General features: G+C 38.9%; 1 protein-coding gene across 1 annotated transcript; it reads right to left on the reverse strand.

Moving 5' to 3' along the window:
• Window positions 1-1,937: 1,937 nt before the first annotated feature.
• Window positions 1,938-25,665, reverse strand: SRP72 (signal recognition particle 72). Its single transcript, XM_060762697.2, has 19 exons — window positions 25,390-25,665; window positions 21,064-21,184; window positions 19,273-19,396; window positions 17,994-18,137; window positions 15,711-15,822; window positions 15,193-15,224; window positions 13,460-13,584; window positions 13,313-13,370; window positions 13,029-13,160; window positions 11,336-11,464; window positions 10,557-10,629; window positions 10,173-10,237; window positions 7,666-7,761; window positions 6,938-7,041; window positions 5,026-5,103; window positions 4,272-4,409; window positions 4,003-4,040; window positions 3,320-3,479; window positions 1,938-2,211 (listed from the first exon to the last, which is right to left on the reverse strand). The coding sequence occupies exons 1-19, from the start codon at window positions 25,520-25,522 to the stop codon at window positions 2,031-2,033; spliced, it is 2,043 nt and encodes a 680-aa protein (XP_060618680.2). The 5' UTR covers window positions 25,523-25,665; the 3' UTR covers window positions 1,938-2,030.
• Between the last annotated feature and the right edge of the window lie 1,339 nt (window positions 25,666-27,004).

Raw genomic sequence — 27,004 nt, forward strand, 5'->3', positions numbered from 1 at the left:
GTGAAAGTAAATCTAGCCAAAGTGATCCATCCTTTGGATCACTTTGTGAACTTATTGATGAACTTATTGGTTAAACAACTGAAGCATATAGCTGACCTTGTACAGCATTCAGAAACTGCAGGTAGTGTAAACTATCAGCCACTGTGTCTGTAATGTGCTTTAGAGCAGGGATTCTGAAAATTTTCCACTCACAACCCTTTTTCACTCAAGAAATTTTTAACCCTGTTATATTGGAATATAAAAATATGTTTACAAATCAAACATTTACTGATAACAAATCAGCATTTGCAAGGATTGCTAAACAGGCTGACTTTCCTTTTTTTGTGGAGTACAGCAGCAGAATCTGCTGTAGACAAATTTTTCACTGAGTTAAGGGAACCCTAACTGAGGTCGGGACCCGCAGTTTAAGAAGCAGTGCTTAGAAGAACGTTTGTAATCAATTTTGAACCATTATACTGGATTTGGAGGCAGCCTTGAGCACTGGATTACAACTCTGGAGAAAGGGTTCAAATGCAACTTTGGACCAGCCACTCTCAACTTCAGAGGAAGAAAAACCCCTTCATTGTTGTTATGCCTACACTTTGCAGAACTTATCACATTGCTATGGAAAAGAACATAACCTTGTGTTTGATAGAAGATACACAAAAGGATACGATCGATCCTAGCTAGTGAGCATTACCTGAAAGCCTTGTTGTTGTGCAAAGCTGCTGACAAGGCCAAAATTAGAAGTAAAATGAGTTATGTGTTCCCAGATTCTTCTCTGACTTTTGGTGTAAATTGTTTGTTGACTATTTGGGTTCAGACATCCATGATATTTTATCTCCACCTGCATGTAATTCTGCAATGTGTGGAAGATGGAATGTGATGGTATTTTGTACGAAAAACCGTACTTACACTATTATTATTATTATTATTATTATTATCATCATCATCATCATCATAATCACCATCAAAGTATGGCCTCAGTATTTACATATGAGGAAACCTAAAGATCCAATTCAGAAATTTAACTGAAATTATGTATGGCAACATTTGAAATTGGTTAATATGACATTTCAATTCATATTTATCAGGCAGCAACAGAGATATTTACACGGGTCAAGGAGTAAGATAACTATACCATGCTATATGCCGAGCAGAGTTCAGCTGTTCTTCTCTGCTAAAATTGCATTAAAGGAAAATTAATTCAACAGGCTACACAGGAGTTAGTCAAGGCCTTGAGCACATAGTTCAGCAAAACACCTGATCTCTGTATAGAAAATAGAAGCAGCAACTATCAGTTTCCATGGGAAAACTACATCTGTTTCCTTCACCTGTGTTAATTCAACATGTGTATCAATCATACACTACTGAAGTAATTTGAGAAAGCAGAAGTTGCTGCAGAAATGTTGTAAACAGGACTCGGACCATTTCTCTTTCAGCAGAAATCAAAGCTTCCACACAGCATTGAGGAGCCCTGACATTTGGGATTTATTCTTTTGGAATAACATTGTTTGCAAGTTCCCATATTTCAATATTTTCAAAAGTATCTATATTAAGGTTTAGGTAAAATGTAGACTTTTATGTCATTTTTATCAACTGCACTGAAAAACTGTAAACAGTACAGCGTTTTTAGTTGGCACCATATCTGCACTGAGCAGGAAAGCTCAAAAGAAACATTTTCATAGTATTTCACCATTGTACATTGTCCTGAGTGTGATGAACGGACACAGCATAGATTGGAGCTAGGAATTAACCAAGGAAATAGAGAATTGGTCAGCAGACAACACTCACTACAAGTGGCATAACAATGACTGCAGTACTGAACAGCCTTTCCTTGAGGCCTGGGTCCTTGCAAGTGGCAATCCCCACCACATCCCATGAGCTCTGGTACAGAGACGAAAGGCAGAAGGAACATCCCTGCTGACAAACACTTTTTTGAACAAGTCACATTCATGTTGTTTTTGTTTTGACTTTTATTAAGCTCTTGGCATTCAAAACTGGAAGCGAAAGAAAAGACAACTGCAATCAGAACAGCCTGCTTGTTGTGATCACCAGGCTCCCTTCCCACCTTTCTTTTTCTTCTGCTGCTGTTTCTTCTTGGTTGCTGCTGCACCAACAGGTTTCTGATGCCTTGGTGGTATCATGTTGGCTGTTGAAGCAGACGGGACGGCAGTTACAGTGCCAGGCCTGGGAGAGGTTGGTGGGCTGCTTGCAGTTTTGCTGGCATCCCTGCAGAGAGAGTGAGACAAGCAGGGCTACTGTCATGATGATCCAGAGGCATAGTATACTATTCTCGAGTCAAGATCATGCCCCCACCAATTTTAAACATCTTGCCTAATAATGAAGAAGCTACAGGCAATCGCTGGGTTACAGACACGATATGTTCTGTAGGTTTGTTCTTAAGCTGAATTTGTATGTAAGTCAGAACAGGTACACTTTTTAAGTGTAACTCCAGCCAAAAAAAAAAAAATTGTTTAGCTTTGAATAGCACAGGGAAGGGTTAACCCCATTTTAACATTGTTTTGCTGTCTGTGCCCCATTCAGAAGATTTCATCCAACTTTCTGTCCCTGAGACAATTGGATTTTGAAAATGTTGAGTTGTCATGGAAACTAAGATTGGTGATAAATACCGTTTCCCCAGGATAACTCTTCCAGGATTGAATTTCCCACCCTAGTGGTAGATTTTCTCTCACTTCCTGATGTCTTACCTACATTTACAAGTAGGATTGGGTGTAAGTTGGATATTTGTAACTCAGTGACTGCCTATATTCTTCTGCACAAATATCACATGTAACCTCTGGTTTTTGCTAGTAAAATACACATAAGCAGCAAATTTGGTCAAAGACTAGACCAGCACAAACTTGTATCCTGCAGAAAGTAAAGTCAACAAATCTATTTAATGAATTGATTAATTTAAAATATTTTTATTTATAAGTAATACAAAGGCAATGACTTTCTTCATAACTAACATTTACAAGCCATTCACAAATGGAACAGCTGCAAACTTTTTGTCTTTTATCTGTACCTGAAATTATATGCCATAGTTGTTGGAATGTTTACACCCGACACAAACACTTCTAGTATCAGGAAAAAATTACATCATTAAACAGCTGGAAGGCACATGGTGTTTTTATAATGGCTTCTTGCTCCCTTCTCTATGTTACAATGGAGTCTGTGCTTAGAAGTTATAATGAGGTCATTTTCACCCATTTTCCTTCCTGTGAGACTGCCATTTTTCCTCTGCAGTAAAATCAGTGTTCTTTGATTCCCTTTTCCTTGCTCTGAGACACAGAGAAGACTGGAATCAAGGCTTGTACAGTCAGACACAGTTACTCACAATTCAGAGGATGCTGTGGTCATTGCTCCCTGGGTGCCTTTCCCGATCTGGTCCTTCTTTTTGCCCTTCTTTCTCCCACGGTAGTACGAGCGTTCCCTCATTGGAAGCCAGCGCTCAGGGTCAGGGGTCACTTTAGGATCATAGTTCTTTGGCAGTTTTCCTAAAATCGTATTTGGCAAGGGATAGCCATTTGTATAGCTTGATTCAATAGTTGCATATATGCATTACATTGTTCTAAATGTTGTTTTCAGCAATAAATACTTTGTTGTTGCATTTAACATACTGTATTAGGATGAAATACTAGCTTATGAAGAATTTACTTATGAGACTTATATTAAAATTACACAACAAAGGCCCTATCAGTAACTTCCCCCAAAATGTTTGCGCTAGGAAGGTATTTGGGGGACATTCATAAACAGAACGTAAGGCAACATTCTTCTCTTGTTGATTCTCCCAGAAAATGGCATTCAAAAGTAAACTGCTTCTGTACAAGAGCTCTTTTAAAGAAGCTACCATCAAAGTGGCTCTACTGCCAAGAGTTTCTAGCCTACTAAAAAAAATCTACTCGGTTTACGCTTGAGTCGTTTTTAAACTTTCCTCCTAGGCTGGCAGTGTTTAGATTCTCTTAGATAACTTCCCTAAAAGCACCAATAGCTCCTAAGTAATGCCAATGCAACACTCACCTTTCTTTTTCTTCTTCTTTTTCTTGACATCCCCCTGGCTGAAAATAAATAAATAAAAAACATTATGCAAAACATCTACCTCAAATGCAATCCAACAAAATGAACAGTGCTGATGTGTGCCAGGGAAGAAGTTTGGAGGATATGTTTTGGAAAGAGGGAGAAAATGCTGCAACTATTTGTAACTATAGGACAGGTTTATTTTTTATTACTGAGTTGGAATTCGCAACATTATTTCTTTGAACGAACAAGTATTAAAACAACCCTTTTACCCTTGTTCTTTTTGCTGGTTCTCAGGCGTAGGCTTCCCTCCTTTCTTCCGAACGTAGGTAGCTCCATGAGAGTTTTCAAGAGCATCCACATCTACTTTCAAAGACATTGCATCTGAGGAAGGGAGGTGTTTGCTAAGACTATTGCAAGGAAGGAGTTTAGGAACAACAATATGCATGCTTCAAGTAAATAGCAAAAGGCAAGATTCTTCTCAAGGATACATTAACAGACAGAAACAAAAAGTACATAGGGAGGGGACCTGAAGAATTTCATGTTGGGGGAGAGGGTGTGTAGGACAGAGGGATAGTTTTTCGTCTATCTTTTGAGGTAGGGAAAAGCGTGAGCACAAGGGCCTAGACTTCTAAAAAGAAAGAGAAATTATAGAATCCTAGTTGGCATATTTGTTCAGCTGAAAACAAGATCACTTATGCCTCTCTGCTTACCATCCCCTGCAATGCAGTGCTGGACTGTGTATTATATGAATATGTATCCTGTGAGACAATGAGGACATTGGAAAGGCTTGCTCAAAAGTCAATACCAATTGGCAAGTCCTAAAACATGTCATCAATTTCTCTGAAATGTATCTAAATATGCTGACTGGCACTTAACATTTTCTTCAGTATTTATAGCACTGTACAGAGGTATAAATCAATGTTTATACCCTGAAAAACATCAAACAACTGCTATGTCTATTTTAGGGAACAGTCAAATAATGCCTCGTATGTCCATCTCTTTCAGCCATATAAGGAAGGATACACTTTAGCTTTCTCAGCATCCACCAGGGAGTAGGCAGAAATGAGCTGGGCCAAGGTGTGGACATCATCTGGATTTTGCCTATAAAGATGTGGAATAATCACAGAAACCTCTGAGAGAAAGCAGACAACTCAGTGCTTAACACTAAAGGAACTTGAGACCCGAGTATTTGAAGGAACTCCTCTCCCCACATATGTCTCTCTGAGAGTCCTGTGATATAGAACAGGACATAACTATTAAATAAACGAATCAACATTAGCAATCAAGTGAGGTGTATTCCTTCTGTTTCCCATGAGATTCACATACACGTAATATGTAAAGATACATGCAGTCTCTGTAGTAGAATATCTAGGTACAGTTCAGAGATGCTCCAGCCAACTATAACACAGGCAAATACACCCTCATTAAGAAGGACATCAGTATGGTCACTTATATTGACTGCCAGATTTAAGCCCTGACTCAGTCACAGAACCAACTATTTAGTTTTCTGGGGGCCCTACCACACAGCCCTATATCCCAAAATAATGGCAGAAAACCCTACAATATCTGCTTTGAACTAGGTTATCTGAGTCCACATTGCCATATATTCCTGTTCAAAGCAGATAATGTGGGATTTTCTGCCTTGATATTCTGGGATATAGGGCTGTGTGGAAGGGCCATGGGTTGATACCACTGTCTCACTTTCCAATCACAAAATTACTGGGAAACCAGAAGAAAACAGAGTTGAATTAATTTATTAAAATAACACACCACATTAAATTATACTAAAACGTATTTATATTTTAAAAAAGAAATTCCAGAAGTATAAACATGTACTGTACTCCAAACAGTATACCACATACTATCATCTGCAAGCAGTTATGTTCTATGCCACATTTATGGTGAAAGTGTTTTAATGCACCGCCATTTTCCCTATATGAAAATAATTTAGGGTAATGAGTAATGTGCAGTACAAGTGATCAGGTAACCAGTACATATTTTCTGTGGCACAAGAAGGTAAACTGAAAAAAGTATCAGATTCTCACACTGGTCCTGTAAAATTGCCTATAAATCAATAGCAATGTAGGAAATGTCTACTTAAAATAGAATTGCTGGGCATTACAAAGTCAAAACATTGAAAATTTAAAAAGGACAGCTACTTTAAAAAAAAATAACGGATCATAAATTACAGGCACCAAGTCTGTTAGTTTTTCAGATATTCTGGCAGTAAGTTGAGAAATTTGGAATGTGCTTCTAGGGAGCAGCCATTGTGTGGTCTAGACCCATTATCCTAAAGAGTTTTTCAATGTTTAGCCATATATATTTGCATTTAATTCTAGACCTGGCTTTCAAATATATACCAACTTTGTACAAAAAATTACTAAAGACACTGTGTATAACATAGCCTTTAGTCTATGCATAAAAGGTGTATATGAAAACAGAAATGAATTATATTTATAGGTTTGGATCCCATCCCCAAGATATATCATTACATATATGCAAGCATTCCAAAATCCAAAACACAAAACACTTCTGGTCCCAAGCATTTCGGATAAGAGATAATCAACCTGTAATACGCTCTACTATTCTAATGAAGGTAAACATGACATATTTACAAAGATATTTCCGTACACTCCTGAAATAACTGTCAACGATCCCTTTAGAAATAAAGATATAAAGGAATCCTGCAGCACCTTTGAGATTGAGAAAAAGACATTTCCAGCATAAGTTTATGTGGACTCCAGACTGTTTCCTCAAATGCATCTGATGGGAATCAATTGAAACAGATGCTAGTCACTTCATTTAGTCAATAAGGAATTTTGTATAACTTTTATGCTGGAACAGACTAACATAGCTGTATCTTTGAAACCTCTTTAAGAAGTGAGACCATCCACTGAAATAGGCTCACTTGTTTAGCTCTCAGGGAAGGACTTACTTCCACAGCTCCTCCAGATCACTGATGGCTTCCTTCTTTCGGCCGTGCTTGAGCTTGAAATTTGCGGCTTCCCTGATAAGTGACAAGTGAACTGGAGACTTTGGCTGGAATTAGAAGAGGGGACAAGGTGTTAAAACACCTCACACCTATCAGAAAATTAGGCATTTCTATCGATTTCTACAAACCAGAAGTTCCCTCCTGGCATTCAGTCACTCTCTTTCTCAATCTCTTCTTTCTGGTTTTAAAGCAAGTTCATTATGCAAACCATATCCTCTACAGATTAACTGGCAGAATTACCCATTCTCAGTGAAGAACGACTGGAAAGAGATAAGGCCAGAACAGTAAATCATGCAGAGATTAAATGGATTGCCTTTGTGCATACTGCTGGCTGAAATGTATTTCTTGCAGCACAATATTATTATTGTTACTATCATCATCATTTATACACTGGTTATCTCTCTTAAAAGAAACTCAAAGTGGTGAATGGTAGACGTTCTATCATAATTTACAATTATGGAACTAATGTTATTTAAATATGCAAATGATTACAAATACCTTAACAACAGAATCAAACAAAATGCTATACTGAAAACAAAGCAGATATATCCTTCCCTGTATTACTATTATTCTTTCAGGGTTGGTGGTGGAAATATAAATTCAAAACGAACTCTTAACCCACACACTGTACCGACTGTCGATTATTATCACATATACACACTAATACTTGCCTGAAATTCTTGATACCATTCAATAGCTTGTGCCAAGACTTCTATGGCACTATCAATATCTTCTTCATGGCTGTACATTGTAACTAATGCCGACACCTGCAACCAATACAATTAAAGACACATGACTCTAGGAAGATAAATATATACACGTAATAAAAGTGAAAATATGTATATGTGCATGTGGCTGGGATGCCCACTTCCACAGACAAACTCCTGCTTCCACAAACAGCTTTAACCCACAGTGCTGAGGGGCCACCAAAAGCCCTCCCTCCAATGACATTTCACGTTATAATGAGTGCCATGAACACGCAGCCCAACCCCTGTGAATGTCCTCCTCAAACACCATAGTGCCCACTTTCATTTTGGGACAATTTCATCCTAGATTTTACATGTTTCTTCTACCACAGACATCCCAGTGTTTCTTACTTTCTCCACTGGTGTGGATTTTGCATGATCCCACCCACTGCCTTTTCCCTAACCCTTTCCTATTCTTTGCAATTCCACAACAAACAGAGCAGAACTAATCAGCAACTAAATATACTGGACGAATTTGGGGGATTGACTCTACATGATGGAAGTTGTAGTTTCACCCTGCATCAAGTCAAAGCACTGTGACCCCCACTGACAATGGACCTGGACCACATTTGGCATACAGAACCCCTATAATGAACGAAAAATACTGGTGCTTTTGGGGGGAATTCAACTTGATTTATAGCTGTTGTAGGTACTGGGATTTATAGTTCACCTGCAATCAAATAACACTTTTGACCCCACCAACGATGGCCCTGGACCTCATTTGGCACTCAGGACCCCAATGGCCAATAAAACATGCAGGAGGGCTTTGGGGGAAGTCCACCTTGATTTATAGGAATTATAGTTCACCTACATCCAGAGAGCACTGTGAACGCAATCAATGTTGGAACTACACCAAATTTGGCATGCATACCCAATATGCCAACATTTGGAAACTAGTGGGTTTTGGAATTGAATTGGCCTTGATATTTGTTAGTTATAGGTACTGGGACTTATAGTTCACCTGCAATCAAAGAGGAGGGACTGACCCACCATGGTGGGAGTTGTAATTCATCTTGCAGCTGGAGAGCATACTGAACTCCACCGATGCTGCATCTAGAGAAAACTTGCCCAACATGACAAACTTTAAGTATTGAAGGAGTTTCCAGGAGTTAATCTGGCATGTTGTGAGTTGTAGTTCACCCACAACCTTATGCATTTTGTAAAATAATAAAAAAAGACTTCTTCTAATAACTTGGGCAACATCAGGTACACAAGCTAGTTTATTGAATAAAGAGTGGTCTGGTAAGTACAATAACTGGGTAAACACTTTCTTTTTGGATTACCCGTAACTTTTTAAGTGCAACTTGAACCTTGTATCAAATTATAAAACACAAATTAAGCATTGAAAACCTATATTACAAAGAATCAGTACTGGATACATTCAAGACAAATGCAATCAAGGAACCTCTTAAAATAAAGTAACTTGAGTATTACTAGAACAGGAGTACAGTAAACCCACTGGATCCACAGATTCTGAACTTATGAGATTCAGCCACCCATAACTTGAAACCATTTGTTTAAAATTTCAAAATGTAAACCTTGATTTTATGTAAGGGACACCTTTTTACAAGACCTACTAAATATAATGGACTTGAGAATCCGTGGATTTAGGTTATCACGGGGGGGGGGGGGGGGTGCCCTGGAAGCAAACCTCAGCAGATACCAAGGGCCCATTGTACAGTCTAAATTCTATTTGTTTCCAAAGAAAATAAAACCTTTGAGTCTCTGAGAATTGAAAAGCCAACACTTACACTAAATACTTTGAGTCAATGGTTGGGTAGGAAAGGCTAGTAAAAAATATCTAATTCATGAAAGATTGTGTGTGGTATGACAAATTCAGCACGCCAAAATACACTAAAAACAGCAATAATATTGAACAAAGATTTTTCATTACAAATCTGTGCCATTTATAGAACATAGAATTTTGGGGTTATCTTGGTGAAGAATTTTACTTAGCCATATCACCCTTCAGACCTTGTTCACATTCACTAAAAGGCTTTTCCTGTTGTCATTTTATTTATGTCTATCAAATACCTAGAGCCTGAAGAATCTAATCTTCAAGCATTACATGACATTTTAAATGTAACTTTGATTGCATTTACTGTATTATATTTTGATTGTGTTTTAGCCTAAATCCACAGAGTGCTATTTAATTTTTTTAATGTTTGCATTTGCTTTGTTTTAAACTGTGACCAGCTTGTGAGGTTGTTAGATGCCTTGAGTCCCCATGAGGAGAAAGGCAGGATATAAATAAAGTAAATAAAATAAATGAATAAATATAACATTAACAAACATACTACTGACAAAAAACCACAACATGGATTTCTATTTTTAATTTAGTCCTAAGATCAGAATGGCGCCAGCTTGCAATACAGCAGAAATTTTTAAGAGGCATACAATATTATTCATGATTACATTTAGCTGCAACTTACCATGCCCGGTTTATGTCTTAGTTCTTCTATACTCCTCAAGATCATGCATGCTTTGGTGACACTGCCTTTGAAAGAGAACAAGAAAATTAATTATGTTTTTCCCCCTAGTTGTGTACAACAATAGCAGTTCTCATGTCCAGGAATCCCTTTTATTCTCTTTTACAGAAAAGATCCAAGAAATCCTCAAAAAGGTCCTCAGTTCTACATCGACCAATTTCCCAAGTTTCTCAACTTGTCCCTGCCCTCAGCCTAAGCATTTCCCTTTTAGTGGAAAAATGAACCAGAATGAGTTTGAGAGAATAATAATTCTATGGAAACAGTATAAGCCCACAAGGAACTGAACGTACACAAGGTTTGCTTCCAAATACAACTGGGCTACATTACCTTGAGCAACTTTCAGCTGTGCCATGGTCAGCTTAATTTCTGCTGCCTTCTCAGGGTGCTGATCAGCAAACTCCTATAGGTCCAAAACAGGAACACAAATCAGGAGTCTTTCTAATAAGCTCAACTTCACAATTTAGATTGCTCCCACTCTCTATCACCTTGTATATCTTGATTTATCTGTACCAGGTGAACATACTCTTACCAAACATAGATTTAAGAGTGGGGGACACTTGCAGCAAACAATTAAATTAAACAATTAAAAGCCATGAAAGCCTCTCTTGTGTAAGCCAAAGCTAGAACTGTGGTAAAATAACTATCTCATCATGGAACTTCAACAGGAATCGCTGTATGGTACTACAGTTTGGTAATAAAAATGAAATACACAGATATAGGATGGGGACACCTGGCTTGAAAAGTAGTACATGTGAAAGAAATCTATTAGACCCAGTAGACCACAAGTTGAACATGAGTCAACAGTGTGATGCAGCAGCTAAAAAAGCCAGAGTATAGTATCAAGATTGAGGGAAGTCATAGTCCCACTCTAGTCTGCCATCTTGGAATATCTGGATTTTAACTAGGATTAAGGCAACAAAACAATTGACTGTTATGCCCACATACAAGGACAAAGGATAACAGGTAACAGAAAACTATCTACACTACAAATGAGAAGAGGGGAACAAACAGATCATCAAAGTTGATCACGTTTTTCAAAAATTGACTAAAAATTATTAAATTTTAATTGAGGAAATTTGTTTCTCAAGCCAGTAGCTGCAGCCTACCTGTAAGAGCTCTATTGCTTTGGTATGCTGTTTCTCTCGACACAACTGAGCTGCCTGAATTAACACAGGGAGGAGGTATTCGGGGCTCTGTGACTGCAAACTTGATGACAGCTTGCGGCACTGATCAGCCTGAGGAACAAGAGGGGGAAAGGTTAGAATACACATTCTGCAAATAGAAGACAAATCATAGAAATGGCAGGCTAAAAGCAACTGTGTTGAAACATTAAATCATACTGCTGTTTCTCTGTGTCAAAGAAAAGACATCAGTACAATGTTTTTAATTAAGTATGTTACTAAAGAATTTGATCAATTCTACAGAGATGTCTTATTGTAATGTTCAGAATTAGCTTTTTAAAAATATTGGTCCTCGGGTGACCTGTGTTGCAATAGCAATTAGGTAGTGAAAACCCCAATGACTTCCAAATTGTGTTCTTAAGAATATTAACGGTTCTTGGAAACATATCAGGAATGTTTCAATAGGTAGTCAGTTCTCCTAGAATACCATCATACTCCTAGAATACTATCATAATTTACAACAAAGAGCTAACATTTCCTGAACTGAAAGCCACAACAGTGATTCTCCTGCCGCACCCTCATTTTCTTTTACTACTACTTGAGGTTTGTGGAAGCGTGCAAGTTTGTGGGAAATAAGAATCAGTGTGATCCTGGTGAAGCAGATTTAGTCTTCAAATAAGATATAATCACTATGACGATAGACAACATGTGCTCCCCACCCCATTCCTTCCTTCCCAAATGTATTCCTGGTTGTGCTGTGCAGAAACTGACACTCTTTCAAACAAGAACAAGATGTAAAGACTAGGGCTGGGTGGTTTCGTTTCGTTATTTCGTAATTCGTTAAAAAGTCGTTATTTTTTTTAATAACGAAGCGATATTGAACCATTCAGGAGCATCTTAAAAACGAAACGAATTTTTCAATTCGTTTCGTAATTGCTTCGTATTCGTTTTGAAATCGTTTCGTTATTATTTCCGCATGTCTGGGTCAAGTTTTATAGCTGTTGTTTGTTTAATCAGTGAAAAAAATTATAAATATCACACCAACAGTCAACAACAGAGGGAGAGGGAAGCTTCAAAAGTTCCCCCTGTCCCATATGGAGGTTTTTTAGCGTATTGCGCGGTCGCGTCCGCCATTAACGAATCGATTCATATTCGTTTCGTATTGTTTCGTAATTTTACGAAATTTTGTAAATATCGATTTTTTTTAAAGAAAAATTTCGGAATTCTTTTAAATATCGAAACACAAAAAACCCCAAAAAACGAATCGAGTTTAGAAACAAATTTTTCCATGGTTGCCCAGCCCTAGTAAAGACCTATTAGAAGTTCTATTATTGCCCCTTAGAACAAACCATGGGGATTTGCGGAAGGCAAATTGGCCCCATGACTTCACCAGCTGCTCTGTAATAGAATAAGCTGCCATCCCCGCAAAACTGTAACACGTTGAAATTGGGAAGTGAGTCCCTTGTGTTAGAAGTTTATATTCTTCCCTCTTAGACAGAAGAGTTATACTCTAGCTTCCCTTTCAATGTGCTTGCCAGGCTTATGCTTGAAGTTTGTGTGTTTTTAATGGAGAAGGGAAGCACATACCTTTATTTTGAAATGCTATATGTCTACATTGTGAAATGGATGGTTTAACTCTAAGATCCAGGAAAACCATCTAAAACTCACATAACATTACCTGGTTGGTGAACATGGCCAGCAAAGCTTTATTAAATTCTATTGCTTGGAGCTGTTTCTTGGAGAGTTTATGCTCAACACCTTCTGCGTTAGTCAGCTTCACCTTTTTCTTTGAATCAAAGACATTTTGGTCCTGTGGAAGGTAACACAATGAATCAACATAAGGCCATGCTAATGTGACACTTTTGCAAGACCCTTGCTACTCATTTTTTTGTAAAATGCTTACAAAGGAACAGTTTGGAGTAAGATCAATATCATGGAAGAATTACTAGAATAAATGTATACCTTATTAATAGTAATGATGTTATTGGCAATGACAGCAAGCAAGCCCACATCTGTTGGCCTGTAGGGAACATGACATACATGCATTTGTAAATTTTTGTTGATTTTAATAAAGAGTTCCAACCGCCACCATTTCGAAGAAGCACTTACTTCAGTTTGATTATCTGATTGTACAACTGCAGAGCTTCCTCTGTGTGACCCTGAAGCTGGAAAATATAAGCCATCTGACCATGAATAATAGCCAGTTCTGCCTCAATGTCTTCTTCAGTCACATCCTAAGACAAATTGTAAACAAGAAAACTTAACATTCTGTCTTGGTTAATGCCCATCATAGCTGAATAATTGGCTTCATTTTGGCCAGGAATTAAGAACAGTAAGTAGTTGGGTTTGATTGCACTATGTAACAAATATCTGTTTCATTTATTTTGATTTGTACCAAATTCTGTAATTGTATTTATAAATAAATTTATTGTATTTATTTATTTGCTTTTAATTACACTATGTAACACAATTTTTGTTCCTGGGTCATAAATGTTATTTCCTAATTGGATCTATCATAAAAGCATGGAAAAGGTTTATTACACTACAAAAAATGGTTTTGGTGGGATATATGCAGCACATTTTTCTATAGTTTTTCAATGAATATCTCATCAAGTCTCAACAATTCAACAGTTTGTGGCAGCCACAAAAACGAAGTTTCTGAAGTACAACTACTACTGTTAAAGTAAGTACTACACAATTAAACAAGAAATAACACTTTCAAACCAGGAACAGATTTTTTTTCAATTTTTTTTTACATGCTTTGAGGCGGGGTACAACACTGTCAAAACATGCCAACATAAAATTCATACTATAAAATACATATGTTAAATCACACAGTACAAAGATTAAAATATAGTAACAACAGAATGTCAATTTAATATTTATGGTCTATTTATTGGTTAGGCCCGCCAGAAGAGATGGATCGTTTGTGTTTTAAATTCTGACAGCTCCATTAGCTGTCGCAGCTCTTCTGGCAGGTCATTCCAGCCAATGAAACAGTCTTCTTGGTTGGCCGTTGCCAGTGGTGTTCTGGCTAGTTGGAGTAAATCCTCCGCAGGGAACCTCAATACCCAAAGGCACAGATTATACAAGAGAAGATGATCCTGTAGATAACCTGGATTCAAACCATTATAAGGGAATAGACCCCACAGAAGACAAAAGCACTTCTGAGTAAATATATATAGAGAACTGCACTGCTGGTCCTGTTTATCTCAAAAGAAGTGTTTTGCAAACATTTGTATTAATTTATTGAGTTTTAAAAGTGTTTCACCTTGGCTCTGTATCATGTCCAATACCAATCTATTTATTAATTTATTTACCATCTTTATCTTGACATGGAACCCAAGGCAGATTACAAGGCCAAAAGCAAAGCTAAAAATTGATTAGTATAAAGTTAAAAAATAATTAAACAGGTCATATTAAAATGAGATTTTTTTAAAAAATATATAAAATTATTTAAAATGTAATAAAGACAAAAATACAGAATCTCTTCCTGCATATGTACAAACAAATACAAACAATTAGATAATTTGGGCGTTTAAGCTAGGAATAAAAGTTGTAAACGTTCCAGCTGTTAGTATGAACATGTCCATCCATGGTTCTCAACCTGTGAGTTCCCAGATGTTTTGGCTTTCAACTCCCAGAAATCCTAACAGCTGGCAAACTGACTACGATTTCTGGGAGTTGTAGGCCAAAGCACCTAGGGACTCACAGGTTGAGAACCACTGAATTCTATCATATCTCCCTAGCATGAATCTTTACTATCCATTCACACACAGTACAAATGTTCAAGTCTATTTAGCACAGGATATCTATTTCTCAATGTATCAACAGCAGCTTACCGAGTCTTCCGAGAGAGACTGACGACACAACTCTGCAGAAAAATAGGACATACTAATTTTAATACAGGTAGGAAGAACCAACCATGAAACTGTGCAATGAAAATAGCAGTGCAAGGGTGTAAATAATTTGAATGTTTTTTAAAATAGTAAATATGTTTATTTTAGAAAATATATTTCAAGACAAAAAACTTAAAGTCAAAAAACTTCATAAAGCAAAAACCCACAAATTACTTTTAGACAATGGTTAATTGCTGTGTGTACGTAGTGCTAATGCTAAATTAATAACACAGCACCATATAATATTAGTCTGACGGCATCATTTACCATGTCCAAGATCTCACTTAACTTTGTTATTGAGCACAGATTCATCAAGATGTTGTAAAAACACAGAGAAGAAGCCTCTCGCTTTTCTGGAGTTGCTAGCATTTTTCTAAAAGAATCAGGCACAATTGAATCCTTTAACAAAGCAAGGGGAAAGCTCACAGTTCAACCTTACAATTCAATCCTCTGTTCATTACCTTCTGCTTTCTGAAGGCTTTTCATTGCTTCATTCAGTTTGCCTTGCCCTATGAAAGCACACGCAGCATTGTAGCTCAGCTCATAAGTGCCTTCCTGAAGTCCTAGATCTTCCTGGAGAAAGCAAAACGTTATTATGTTAATAATGAGAAACCTGTTTTTGAATTACAATGCAAAGCACATCACAAAGATGTAGTATTCCCTAGCACCTCTTGGGTTTATGCGCATATTTTATACCTAATTTAAAGTGCATTATTTAAAGAATTTATATTTTATCATTCTATAATAATAAATTAAAGCACCAAACAGAATAGCCACAGAATTCAAAAATAATGAAAATTTGCAAGTATAAGCACAACAAAAAAAACCCTAATCAAGAGTAATGATCAGAATTTAAAGAACCATGTCTTTAAAGCTGCTGAGATGTGTTTTACCTATATGCCAAGTTAGCAAAAGTTAAATTAAATTGCGTTTTTTGTGTAATTCCAGTGTAGAAAAGGACCTGCCCATTGTATCTGTTATACCTTTCATTGTGTGGATGTATGAGGTGGGGGAGTGAAGCAGCAAATGTGGAGGTTAATTTAAGTGTTTGATTATTTCAGGTAAGTGGAGGGAATTCATAAAACAGCCCCAAACCAATGACGTTTTAAAAGTCAGGCTGAATCATTAGTTTCCCTCCTGAGCTCAGAAACTAACTGACATCCATTAAGGCTGATCGATTCACTTGGCTTTGTCAGCTGCATTTGACATTCTGACATCTACACTGAGAAATCACCCAACTGTTGTAGTTTAGCCTTTGATTGTGCCTGCACCTGATCTCTCTGGGGATTCTGGGCCTGTTAGTCATTCTGATGACACTGGGGATTCTGGGTCTGCAAGTCATCAGAAGAGCCTGCAAGAGACGTTAAACCCTGAAATGAGCCATATGTGTCTGAACGCCACATTCCTGAAAGGCAGTTTGTTAGGGAAGAAAAGTCAGTAACAGATCAGAGTTCAGAGGATGAAGCTGAAAATCCAGGTGGACAGACTAATGAGAAGTTAGACAGATTTACATAGAGTTTCTCGGGAGAGTTTACAAAGATCATGATGCCTATTAGCCAAGAAGTCCTTATCAGTTTCCTAGGGGAGAAGGAATGATTTTCTCTCTAGATTAGCTAGCCCAGCAGATGGATCCGTCAGTCCAGGCAACGCTGGTGTTTGAGTATAAAACTACTGTCAAGTCAAGGCATTTCTAGTTCCATGTTTCCTTTCGTTCGTGTCTCGTGATTCCTAAATCTCCTACTTTGGAATTTATTCTGCTTTTGTATTCCTGGTTTTTGATGCTATTCCTGTACTATGATTTCTGTGGATTATTCCTGCTATTTGTACTTTGGATTTTTATAATTTTGTTGCTTTTCATATATATTCTTCAATAAACTGCTTTGCTATTTTACCCTGGAGTGGAGTGTGTGTTAAGTACAAGGGTGGTTCCCAGCCTTGGAATGAAACACCAACTACATTTACAAACTGTTTTCCAAGGCAGCCATATACAGACTGATATTAGCAAAAAAACTTGGAGATGACTAAATTTTAGACTGGTGTATAATTCCATTTAATTTATAACTGTGGGAAGAACTGTAAAAAGAATGCTATAAAGCCCCATATAGTCTGGGACCTTTGTACCTGAATGAGCTCCTTTCTCTTTATGTTTCTGCCCAAACACTGTTATTTGAGAGAGGAACACAATGTCAAAACATCATGACTTTGGCCCTGCCTCATGTTTTTAAAATGTGTTGTTATTACTGTATTGTTTTTTTTTTTTTTTTGCTTTTATAAGTTCATTTATTGTTTTGTTGTGGTTGTTTTGTGATGTTGTGTGGCTTGGCCTCTTGTAAGCCGCACCGAGTCCTGCAGGAGATGGTAGCGGGGTATAAGAACAATAAATAAATAATTTGTCCATTTCTGCTAGTTCACACATCTTCATGAACCAATTTTCTTGCATTGGAGTAGTTGATTCTTCCATCTACACCTTCATTTCAACACCAAGCTAAAATTTGGTTTTGTACAAAAAACCCTCAGAATCTAAAGTTTAAATTGCTTCATATTTCTTAGGCTGCTTAAAACCGCAGTTGTCTGTACATTACTCTTGGATTACAGAACACTTAAGTAGTTGAATAACTGCATATTAGCAGACATATATCTCTGTATTTTTATAGCATTTATGCAGTCACAGGATCACAGGAAGGAGAAGTAAAGACAGAACACACACATATAAGTATATATACCACCACCACAAACTTACTTACTGGCACCACTTTTTCCCAGGTGCTCTGTGCAGCAACAACTGCAGAAAGATTTGTTTTCCTTTCTTCTTCATAGTCATCCTGGGAGTTGCGGATAAGATCCCGGTATACAGCTAGGCAGTCATCATAACGCTCTAATCTGTACAGCTAAAAGAGAACAGTTACATAACAGCTTAAGAAATGAGACAACAGACAAAATGAGCACTGCAAAAAGCATGTTTTCACAGCAATCTTTATTCCAAGCTTGTAAAAAGCAGGAAGACATAGTACGGATTCAGGGAAATGAATCAACTGCATAAAGACCTTAAAGAGTTCTTGGCACAGCTATTTATGACCAAGGGCATCTAGCTCATGTAGATATTATGCTACCCAGCTTTCTATAAATCTTGATTTTGGAAAGCAGAGCTCATGTTAAGTTTTGCTTTTTTAAATTTAACACAGTTGTCTGTTTTTAAATTAATAAATAATATTTTAATATCAATGAAAAAAGTATTAGAAATTACCAATCAACAGTCAGAAAGGAACATTACAGAATAGGCTGGACATCAAGGATAGTGTTTAAGGGTAAAAATACTGCACAATATTGATTATGAAACATAAGTAACATGAAGTATAACAAAGGTCACACAAAGTGTTAAATATGTAACACAAAGTGTAACATAGATACTTTATCAGTCTAAAAAAAAATCGCCATTCAACACGGCCACTCCTGTCCTTGTAGTCCAAAAGAAATGGGGGAACAACCTTAACTTTCTCATGTATTGATCCTATTCCAGTAAAACTGAACTGATGGCCTATAAAGGCTGTACTGAATACAGCCTTTACAAAAACAAAACAAAACATACAATACATGATTATTCTTGTAAACTGTATGAGTTTGTCAGTCCCCTTTTCTAAGTATCAGCCATGAAATGAGAATCATTTGAAATATCATAGGGCTATCCTGTGACTGAACCATTTAAGGACTGAAGCTTTGAGAGAATAACTACGATTAATAAAGACATTTTTTTTAATTCCAGTCTACTGAAATGGTTACTCAGCTGGGAAAGGTGCTTCAAGTTTCAGAAAGCATATTTCTCAGCCTTTTGAACTACAATCTTCTAGCTGAAGGTTTGAAAGGTTGAATTTTGGACCTTTTGCATACTTGACGGACATTTTCCCCAGGGCTATGGCCTCTCTTTTTTAGTAGCTGAATAAAGCTGAAGCATTGGATCCAGTGTTTCCAAAAAACCTCAGCAATATTATCAATTACATACAGAAGAGTTTTGGAAGTAGTAATTACCACTTGTCCATAGAGCTCTTTCAGTTTGTTTGTTTGCTGGCTGACTCCTTCAATTGTTTTCATAGCATTTTCAATTCTGTTCAGTCTGTACTCACAGTAAGCCTTCTCAAATGCTATTGAATCACTGCAACACATAAATGAAAAGTGGGGTGTAATTTTGCAGTATCAATTTCATCCCAAGGTATTAGCGTGTACAAGTCATATTCTTTGTTATTGAACAGTTAGAGGCATTACACTCAAAAGACTACAAAGAGAAGCATCATAGGAGGGAAAAAGAAACAGTTTGATTAATTTTGGGTTGGTCAGAAACGTTAAAAATTAACAAGGTATTTTAATTACAAAACTGTGAGTCAAGCACTGAAAGGGTTAAATGGATGCAATGACTCCGCAAAAGCTGTAGTTCAATGTAAGTAGGTGTGCTTCTAGCTTAGTCTGAGGAAGCCCTCAATGTTTGCAGGCCTCAGTATGGTAGGCCTCAGTCTGAGGTAGCCCTCACTGTGAGGGAGACCTCAGTGTGTTAATAGGCCTCAGTATGAGTAGACCTCAGTCTTTTGTTAATAAGCTCACTCACCCAACATCCACTACAATTTGTAAGCTTACAAAGATGCTACAGCTTACTTGGTTGATATCCTTATCAATATCTTATTACAGTGTGCCCTTGGAATCCACAGCTGTTAGGTTCCAAGACAGATCCCCCCAAATGGATGCTCATCTCCTATTATATACAATAGTATAAAAATTGTGTCCTTTATATAAAATGGCAAAATTAGAGTTTGATTTTTGGGGAGAATAATTTCAATCTGGGGATGGCAGATTTGGTGGATACAGAATCAGTGGATAGAGGATTGACTGTAACTGTATTAAATGAAGAATACTTTCGCCACCCCACATTCACAGGTTTCTTTTTTCCTTTGCTGCTAATTTGACTCTGCCTCTTCACCCTATTACTTCTGCTGCCCCTTCCATGTCCAGTCAAAAGCAACAGTTCCTCACTCCATTTATTACCTTCCACCATGAAGATTTGGCTCGATTTTAAACTCATTTCCCAACAATCCACTTTCTCTCCTCCCTCCTTCTGATGCTGGATTTCAAATATAACAGCAACAAGAGGGAGGCGAGCAGATGGACTGCAGGGGAAAAGGTTGAAAATCTGCCTGAGGCTTTGGGGTGGGATAGTGGAAAAGGGAGTGAGGGGTTGGAGCTGTTGATAGAAATGAATTATGTTGCATGCTTATTTTGGGGTGCTTTAGATTTTTTTTCACTTCATGGAAGCCCTGAGCCCCTAACCCTGGCAAATATGGGGAACCAAATGTATTATATAGCCTATTTTCTTTTAAAATTTGAGATCTATTTTGATAGATACACATGAACATGACCTATACCTGTAATCTTAAGGATGTACTAGGGAGCCCTCAAGTGTCACAACCTAACATACTTCCAGATATATATCAAAGGATGGGGAGAATCAAATATGGCTGTAATCCACTATAAAAAGAAATCTGGGGCGACAGTTCTCAACTCCACATTTGGACAAAACTTTTGGCTTTCTCAGCAAACTGATGATAATGCTTTCCATATTTTTTCATTGACTTGCTGGACTGAGCTTGGAGGGAACAACTTGAAGGAGTGAGAATAGGGAGACTGCAGCCCAGAACTTATTGTTCTATGTTCTCATCAATTTCAAGTCTGGAGAATATTTTTCTTTCTTTTTCATATTTTGAAAAAACAGAATAATTAACAAAGCCTTTCAGCTTTTAAAAAGCAAATGATGCAGTAATCATTAAAACTTACCTGGCTAATACTTTGGTGTGGGTGTGAATCACACTGAGGGCTTCCTTAAAACTTCCATTTTGTATAAGACACACCACTTTGCAGTGTAGAGCAGTAACATCGTCCTTGCTGATCTGTAATACTACAAAAAGCAAACCCAGTGTATTAATCTATTATAGGGACCTACTACCATATCCTATACTAGGGCTTCTTAAACTTTTTTGACTCAGGACCCCTTTCAGCAAAAGTATGATAGCTGGGACCCAATGCTATGCTAGTTTCGTAATGCGGCTCTGAATTAAGGAAGGGAAGAGTTAAGTGAGACAACGGAGTGAGTGAGAGATGCAGCTGTGTCAGAGTCCTAGGAACATTGTTTGCCAGAAAGGGGGAGAGGGAACATTTCTACCCCATTTCGTAAGCCGTTGTTTATCATTTAACAGTAAATAACTCTAACATTACTTCACTCGCCTTAAGCAGTAAGCTTGGCTGTTTGTTGTCCCCCCCTTCTGACCCTCCCTTTCTGACCCACGTTGCGCACGTCTTCCCGTCATTAATTCTGCCCTGTGTTGTACAACCAGCGTAGGCTCCCAGCTACTAGAGTAGGGTTCCAGCTGTCATACTTTTGCCACACTTTCCTCTCGAAAAATGTGTACATGTCAGCACCTGTAAGGCTAAACAGGATGATCTTCCTTTTTGTTGAGTACAGCTGAAACATTTTCTGCAGAGTCCATTGTAAACACTGCATCTTGTCGCTAACAGACTGAAGTTACTAACACAACTTCAGTCTTCTCCAACCTGGAGTCCTTCAGAACTTTCAGACTACAATTTCCTGTTAATGCTGGCAGCAGCTGCTGGGAGTTACAATCCAAATAACCTGGAAGGTACTAGGAAAGTTCAGGAAAGTAAGATAACTGCAGTACAAGGGATGCCTTATTAAAGATTCCTCAGTAAGAAACAGCAATATTTTCAAAATTATATAATTTTAGAAATATAGACTGGTCACATGTTTGAATATTCCTTTCCAAAAAGCAATTAAGGTAAGAGGTTTTCTTAATAGAACGGAGAGCAAAAGAGGGGTTTGCCTGCAGCAGTAAAAGAAATGATCTGAATTGGGATCAGGCAAGAAATAAATCTGCAGCTTTCAAAAGTTGTTCTCCCACGACATGAGTCAGCTTAAACCTCATTGGTTGACTTTCCTGCCCATCAAATTAAGTACAAGGGACCACCCCCTTAAGGACATCTTTCTCCTCAACAGAAAAATAAAGAGATCTGGTAAGATATCCTGATGGCAAACATTTGAAAATAAAATTATTCAGATGCATCTTTATCTTGAAAACAGTTTGGAAAATACAACTAGTCAAGAATAAACTGGCCAGCTGGGTGCCAGGAGTAGCAGAAAGGGGTACATTATTTCAACTGTAAGGTTTCAACATTAAACACACTTAAGTGACAAGTTCCATTAAACAATGGGACTTACCTCTAAGTAATGTGTATAAATTACAGTCTTGTATAATGGTTAGACTACTGGACTAGGGCCCAAGCAATGTAGTTTGACATCCACTTCAAAAGTATGAACTGCAGCACATTTTTAGGCAGGCAAGCAGGCAACATTACAGATTGAGACTTTTCATAGTTAGGTGCATGCTAAAAAGCAGCAACCTGGCACAGCTCAGCATGCAAGCATACACACAGCTGAATTAAACCAAACAAAAAAAATGGCAGTATACATGCAACTGTTAATAATGGATAGCATGCACACTGTGAGTAGGCTATTCCTGCAGTCTGTGTAAGAATTTGTGATGGGCCCCCTTTATCACAGACTTCTGCAGAAAGTAATACTGTAGTATTAACGATGCAAATAAAAAAGTTCCAAACTGTTATGCAGAAATACGGTGTTTTTATCAACTACCACTGAAATCTCAAAGAAACCCTTCACACTCTGTTGACCCAAGGTCTTAATTCGCTTCTATGCCTGGTCTTCATATTCATGCCTACCCTTTTGGTTTTATTTATCGTGTCAGGAGTGAACCAAAACAGTTGTACCCTTTTGGTGAACTTTATGTAGCGCTCATGATAGTAAGTGCTTTTTTAAAAGGGAATTTATACTCTTGTGTCTGAGAATTCTGTGTTAGAGAATATTAAGTGTTCTTTCTAAGTGGGAAATAGCAATGTAGATTTGCTCAGCAGAGCAAGCCAGAGCTTTGCAGAGACACAGGCTTGATTGTTCTCACTTACAGTTACAGTTCATAATTGATTGATGGCATTTTCTGGGGGTGGGCAGCCTCTCTCTGGTTTGAGAGGAAACAAACTAAAGAAAAAATACAATATGCCAGTCCCACTATTGTTCGCGCACCCTTTTCCAAAATCTGAAAAACTGAAAAATTGTCCACATGAGTGGCTGAGACAGTGACATTTTTGCTCTCTGATGAATGAATGGTCTCAAATTTTGTTTCATACACAATGCAAAGCATGTTTTCTTCTTTTTCCAATGCTTTTCCATGAGTACCTAGACAGTATGTATTGCATCGATTGTGCCACACCCCCTGACAAAGTCACAGATTTGGTGTATGGCAGCAGCTGCTGAGGGCTATAATCCAAACAACCTGGAAGGTACTAGGAAAGTTCAGGAAAGTAAGATAACTGCAGTACAAGGGATGCCTTATTAAAGATTCCTCAGTAAGAAACAGCAATATTTTCACAATTATATAATTTTAGAAATATAGACTGGTCAGTAAGAAATGCTTGTCCAAAAAGCCATGTCTTGACTTTTTCCTGGAATGTTAAAAGGGAGGTGGCTGATCTAATATCTATAGGGGGGCCGTTCCACAGCCGAGAGGCCACCGCCAAGAAGGCTCTGTCTCTCATCTCCACCAAATGTACTTGTGACAAAGGCAGTAATGAGAGCAGGGCCTCCCCAGATGATCTTAAGGTCCTAGATGGTTCAAAAGAGGAGATGTGTTCCGACAGGTAAGCTGGGCCAGAACCGTTTAGGGCTTTATAGGCCAAAGCCAGCACTTTGAATTGTGCTCGGTAGCAAACTGGCAGCCAATGGAGCTGGCGCAATCGATGAGTTGTAGGCTCCCTAAGCGCCACTCCTATTAGTAACCTGGCTGCCGTCGGTTGGACCATTTGAAGCTTCTGGACAGTTTTGAAAGGCAACCCCACGTAGAGTGCACTGCAGTAGTCTATATGGGGGCTGTAACCAGAGCCACCTTGATTACTGGCACCTTACCTGTCAGATGAGGCTCTGGCAAAAGTCATCATCCATGCCACGGTCACATCTAGGCTGGAGTATTGTAATGCCTTGTATGTTGGCCTTCCTATTTCTACGACCCGAAAGCTCCATATTGTCCAGAATGCTGCAGCCAGGTTACTCACAAAAACGCCCATGAAATGCCATATAACACCAGTGCTGCGACATCTACACTGGCTCCTAATTGAGTATCGTGGTTTGTATAAGATGCTGGTCCTGACCTTTAAAACTTTATATGGCCAGGGTCCATTGTATGTTAGAGACCGTCTCTCCTTCTCCCATCATTGGAGGTCGCCACGACCATCCCAACGCGATTTGCTCTATATACCAGGTCCTAGGGAAGTGCACTTGGAAAGCACCAGACGCAGGGCCTTCTCTATTTCTACCCCTGCCTTATGGAATTCCTTGCCTCCCTGTTTGAGAGCCATGCATGACTTAGGGCATTTTATCCTAGCAGTTAAGACCTGGCTTTTTACTAGAGCATTTGACCCATGTTAATTTTAATATTTGTATGTATGTGTTTTATCCTGTATAATTTATGCAATGTAAATCACCTGGAGCATCTCGGATGGAGGGCGATTAATAAGTAATTAAAGATGATGATGATGACTATCATTGAATGGCCTTGCAGCTTCAAAACCCAGCTGCTTCCTGTCTCAGGGAATCCTTTGTTGGTAACACACATGAAGGCCTGGCAGCTTCATGCGTGCTAAAAACGTGAGACCTGAGGATACCCAAAACAATACCCTGTGGAAACGACAGTCACACTGCTAACCCCTCCATTGAGAAAATAGCTTAGAAAGAAGAGTGTGCCTTGAGAGCAGAAGATAGTATTTCCCCTCCCTCACAAAGTCATTAAGGCAGCCAGAAAGGAGGTGGAGCAGGCCTCCAACTCCCAGAAGCCCCTGCCAGTCAAGGTTTCTGGGAGTTGGGAGGCGAAAACAAACAGCTGGAGGCCGCAGTGGGAGGAGGCCCGAGGCGGGGTTCTGCGGCCCGCCATTCTCGGCGCTGCTGCAGCTGTTTGTCAGCTCAAGGGATGGATCAAGAAGGAGAAGGCCGCGCGCAAGCCCCCCTCCCCCCCCCTTCCCACTCACTCTTATTGACAGACTTCAGCGCGCGCCCGAAGTCCCCGCTCTGCCCGCAGCGGTTCACTTCGCTCCATAGCGAAGCCACCGAAGGCGCCCCTGCCCCGCCGGCACCACTTCCGCCACCCGCACCGGCCGCCATCTTGGCAGAGGGAGAGAAGTCCTACGAGAGGAGACGGAGAGGCGGGGTGGAAAGGAGCCGGCCCTCACCTCTGCCCCCGGAAGAGGACCGTCTTCAAAGCGTCACCTACAAGTGCGCTCTCTTTGCGTGTCCTCTGCAAGCCGTGCGCATGCGCAGCCGAGAGAAGCCTAGGAGGGAGTCCAGAGCTGTTCCGTGCCAGGACGCATGCGCGCGCAGTCTCAGGAGGGGGGAGGTTTGTTGATGGGTTGGCTCTGTGGTCTTTGTTTTTCCTTCTCTTTTGTGTGTGTGTGTGTGTGTGTAGGGGGGGGGGGGGGCTTTATTTATTTATCTTGTCAGAAGCGAATTGAGAATACAGTTATAATGTATGAAAAGCACAAACAGTTTAAAAACTTTCCTTGTCTTTAATGGGCGATTTTATATTGTTAATGTATTGTTTATAATGGTTTTGTATTTCATTTTTATTTCTTTATATTTATGCTGTGTTTTGCTGTATATTGATATATTGCATTGTTGGGCTTGGCCTCATGTAAGCCCCCCCCCCCCCCCCGAGTTCCCATGGGGAGATGGTGGTGGGGTACAAATAAAAGTTTTTTATTATTATTACTACTCTTTAATCACCTCCACCCAGAAGTTCTTTTGTTTCTTGATGCTTGTCTATTATTGTTAAGTTTGTTTTATGTTTTTAAATTGTATTTGTTATTGCTCTGCTTTTAATTGTATGTTCCCTGTGCATGGCCCCATGTAAGCCACCCTGAGTCCCTTCGGGAGATGGAGGCAGGGTAGAAAAATAAAGTTCTTCTTCTTCTTATAACTTGCCATTATACTAAATTTCCTTTGTCAGAAGCATTCTTTGAGTGCCTCTGGTGTCGCTGTGAGGTCCTCTATTGTGCATGTGGCAAGGCTCAGGCCGCATTGTAGTCAGTGGTGTGTTGCTCTTCTCCACTCACATGCCGTGGACTCCACTTTGTGGCCCCATTTCTTAAGATTAGCTCTACATCTCGTGGTGCCAGAGCGCAGTCTGTTCAGCACCTTCCTAGTCGCCCAGTTTTCTGTGTGCCCATGAGAGTTTCTCGTCTGGTCTCAGCCACTGATTGAGGTTTGGACTCTCACTTGCTGAGATGTGCCTGCGAGTATCTCTATAGATTTAGAAAGCTGTTTCTTGATTTAAGTCGTTGGCATGCTGGGTGATATCCAAACAGGATGGGCCGGGATGTCATTGCCTTGGTCCTTTAATTGCTGGCTGCTACTTCCTGGCAGATATCAGGTGGTGCAATACTGGCTAAACAGTATAATTTCTCCAGTGATGTTGACCTTCTTCCATCTGGGATCATGGTGTCAAGCCACCCTCAATTGCACACTAAAGACAGTTGTCCAGCATTTTTGGTCTATTCCCATTGCCAGTGCTGCAGTGTGCTGGTTTATGCCTGTGCTTCTATGAATATCAAATTATGGTGGGGGCAATATTTGCTCCCATCAGAAACT

The sequence above is a fragment of the Anolis sagrei genome, chromosome 2 (genome assembly GCF_037176765.1).
Source record: "Anolis sagrei isolate rAnoSag1 chromosome 2, rAnoSag1.mat, whole genome shotgun sequence".
Lineage (NCBI taxonomy): Eukaryota > Metazoa > Chordata > Lepidosauria > Squamata > Dactyloidae > Anolis > Anolis sagrei.

Bases quoted from the DNA above. Each gene is read 5' to 3' on its own strand.
- SRP72 (XM_060762697.2), bottom strand. From the start codon at position 25,522: ATGGCGGCCGGTGCGGGTGGCGGAAGTGGTGCCGGCGGGGCAGGGGCG. The intron at 13,161-13,312 runs GTATACATTTAT...TACCTTCCACAG, and splicing joins ACATCATTACTATTAATAAG to GACCAAAATGTCTTTGATTC. The intron at 4,410-5,025 runs GTATCCTTCCTT...TCCTTGCAATAG, and splicing joins GATGCTGAGAAAGCTAAAGT to TCTTAGCAAACACCTCCCTT.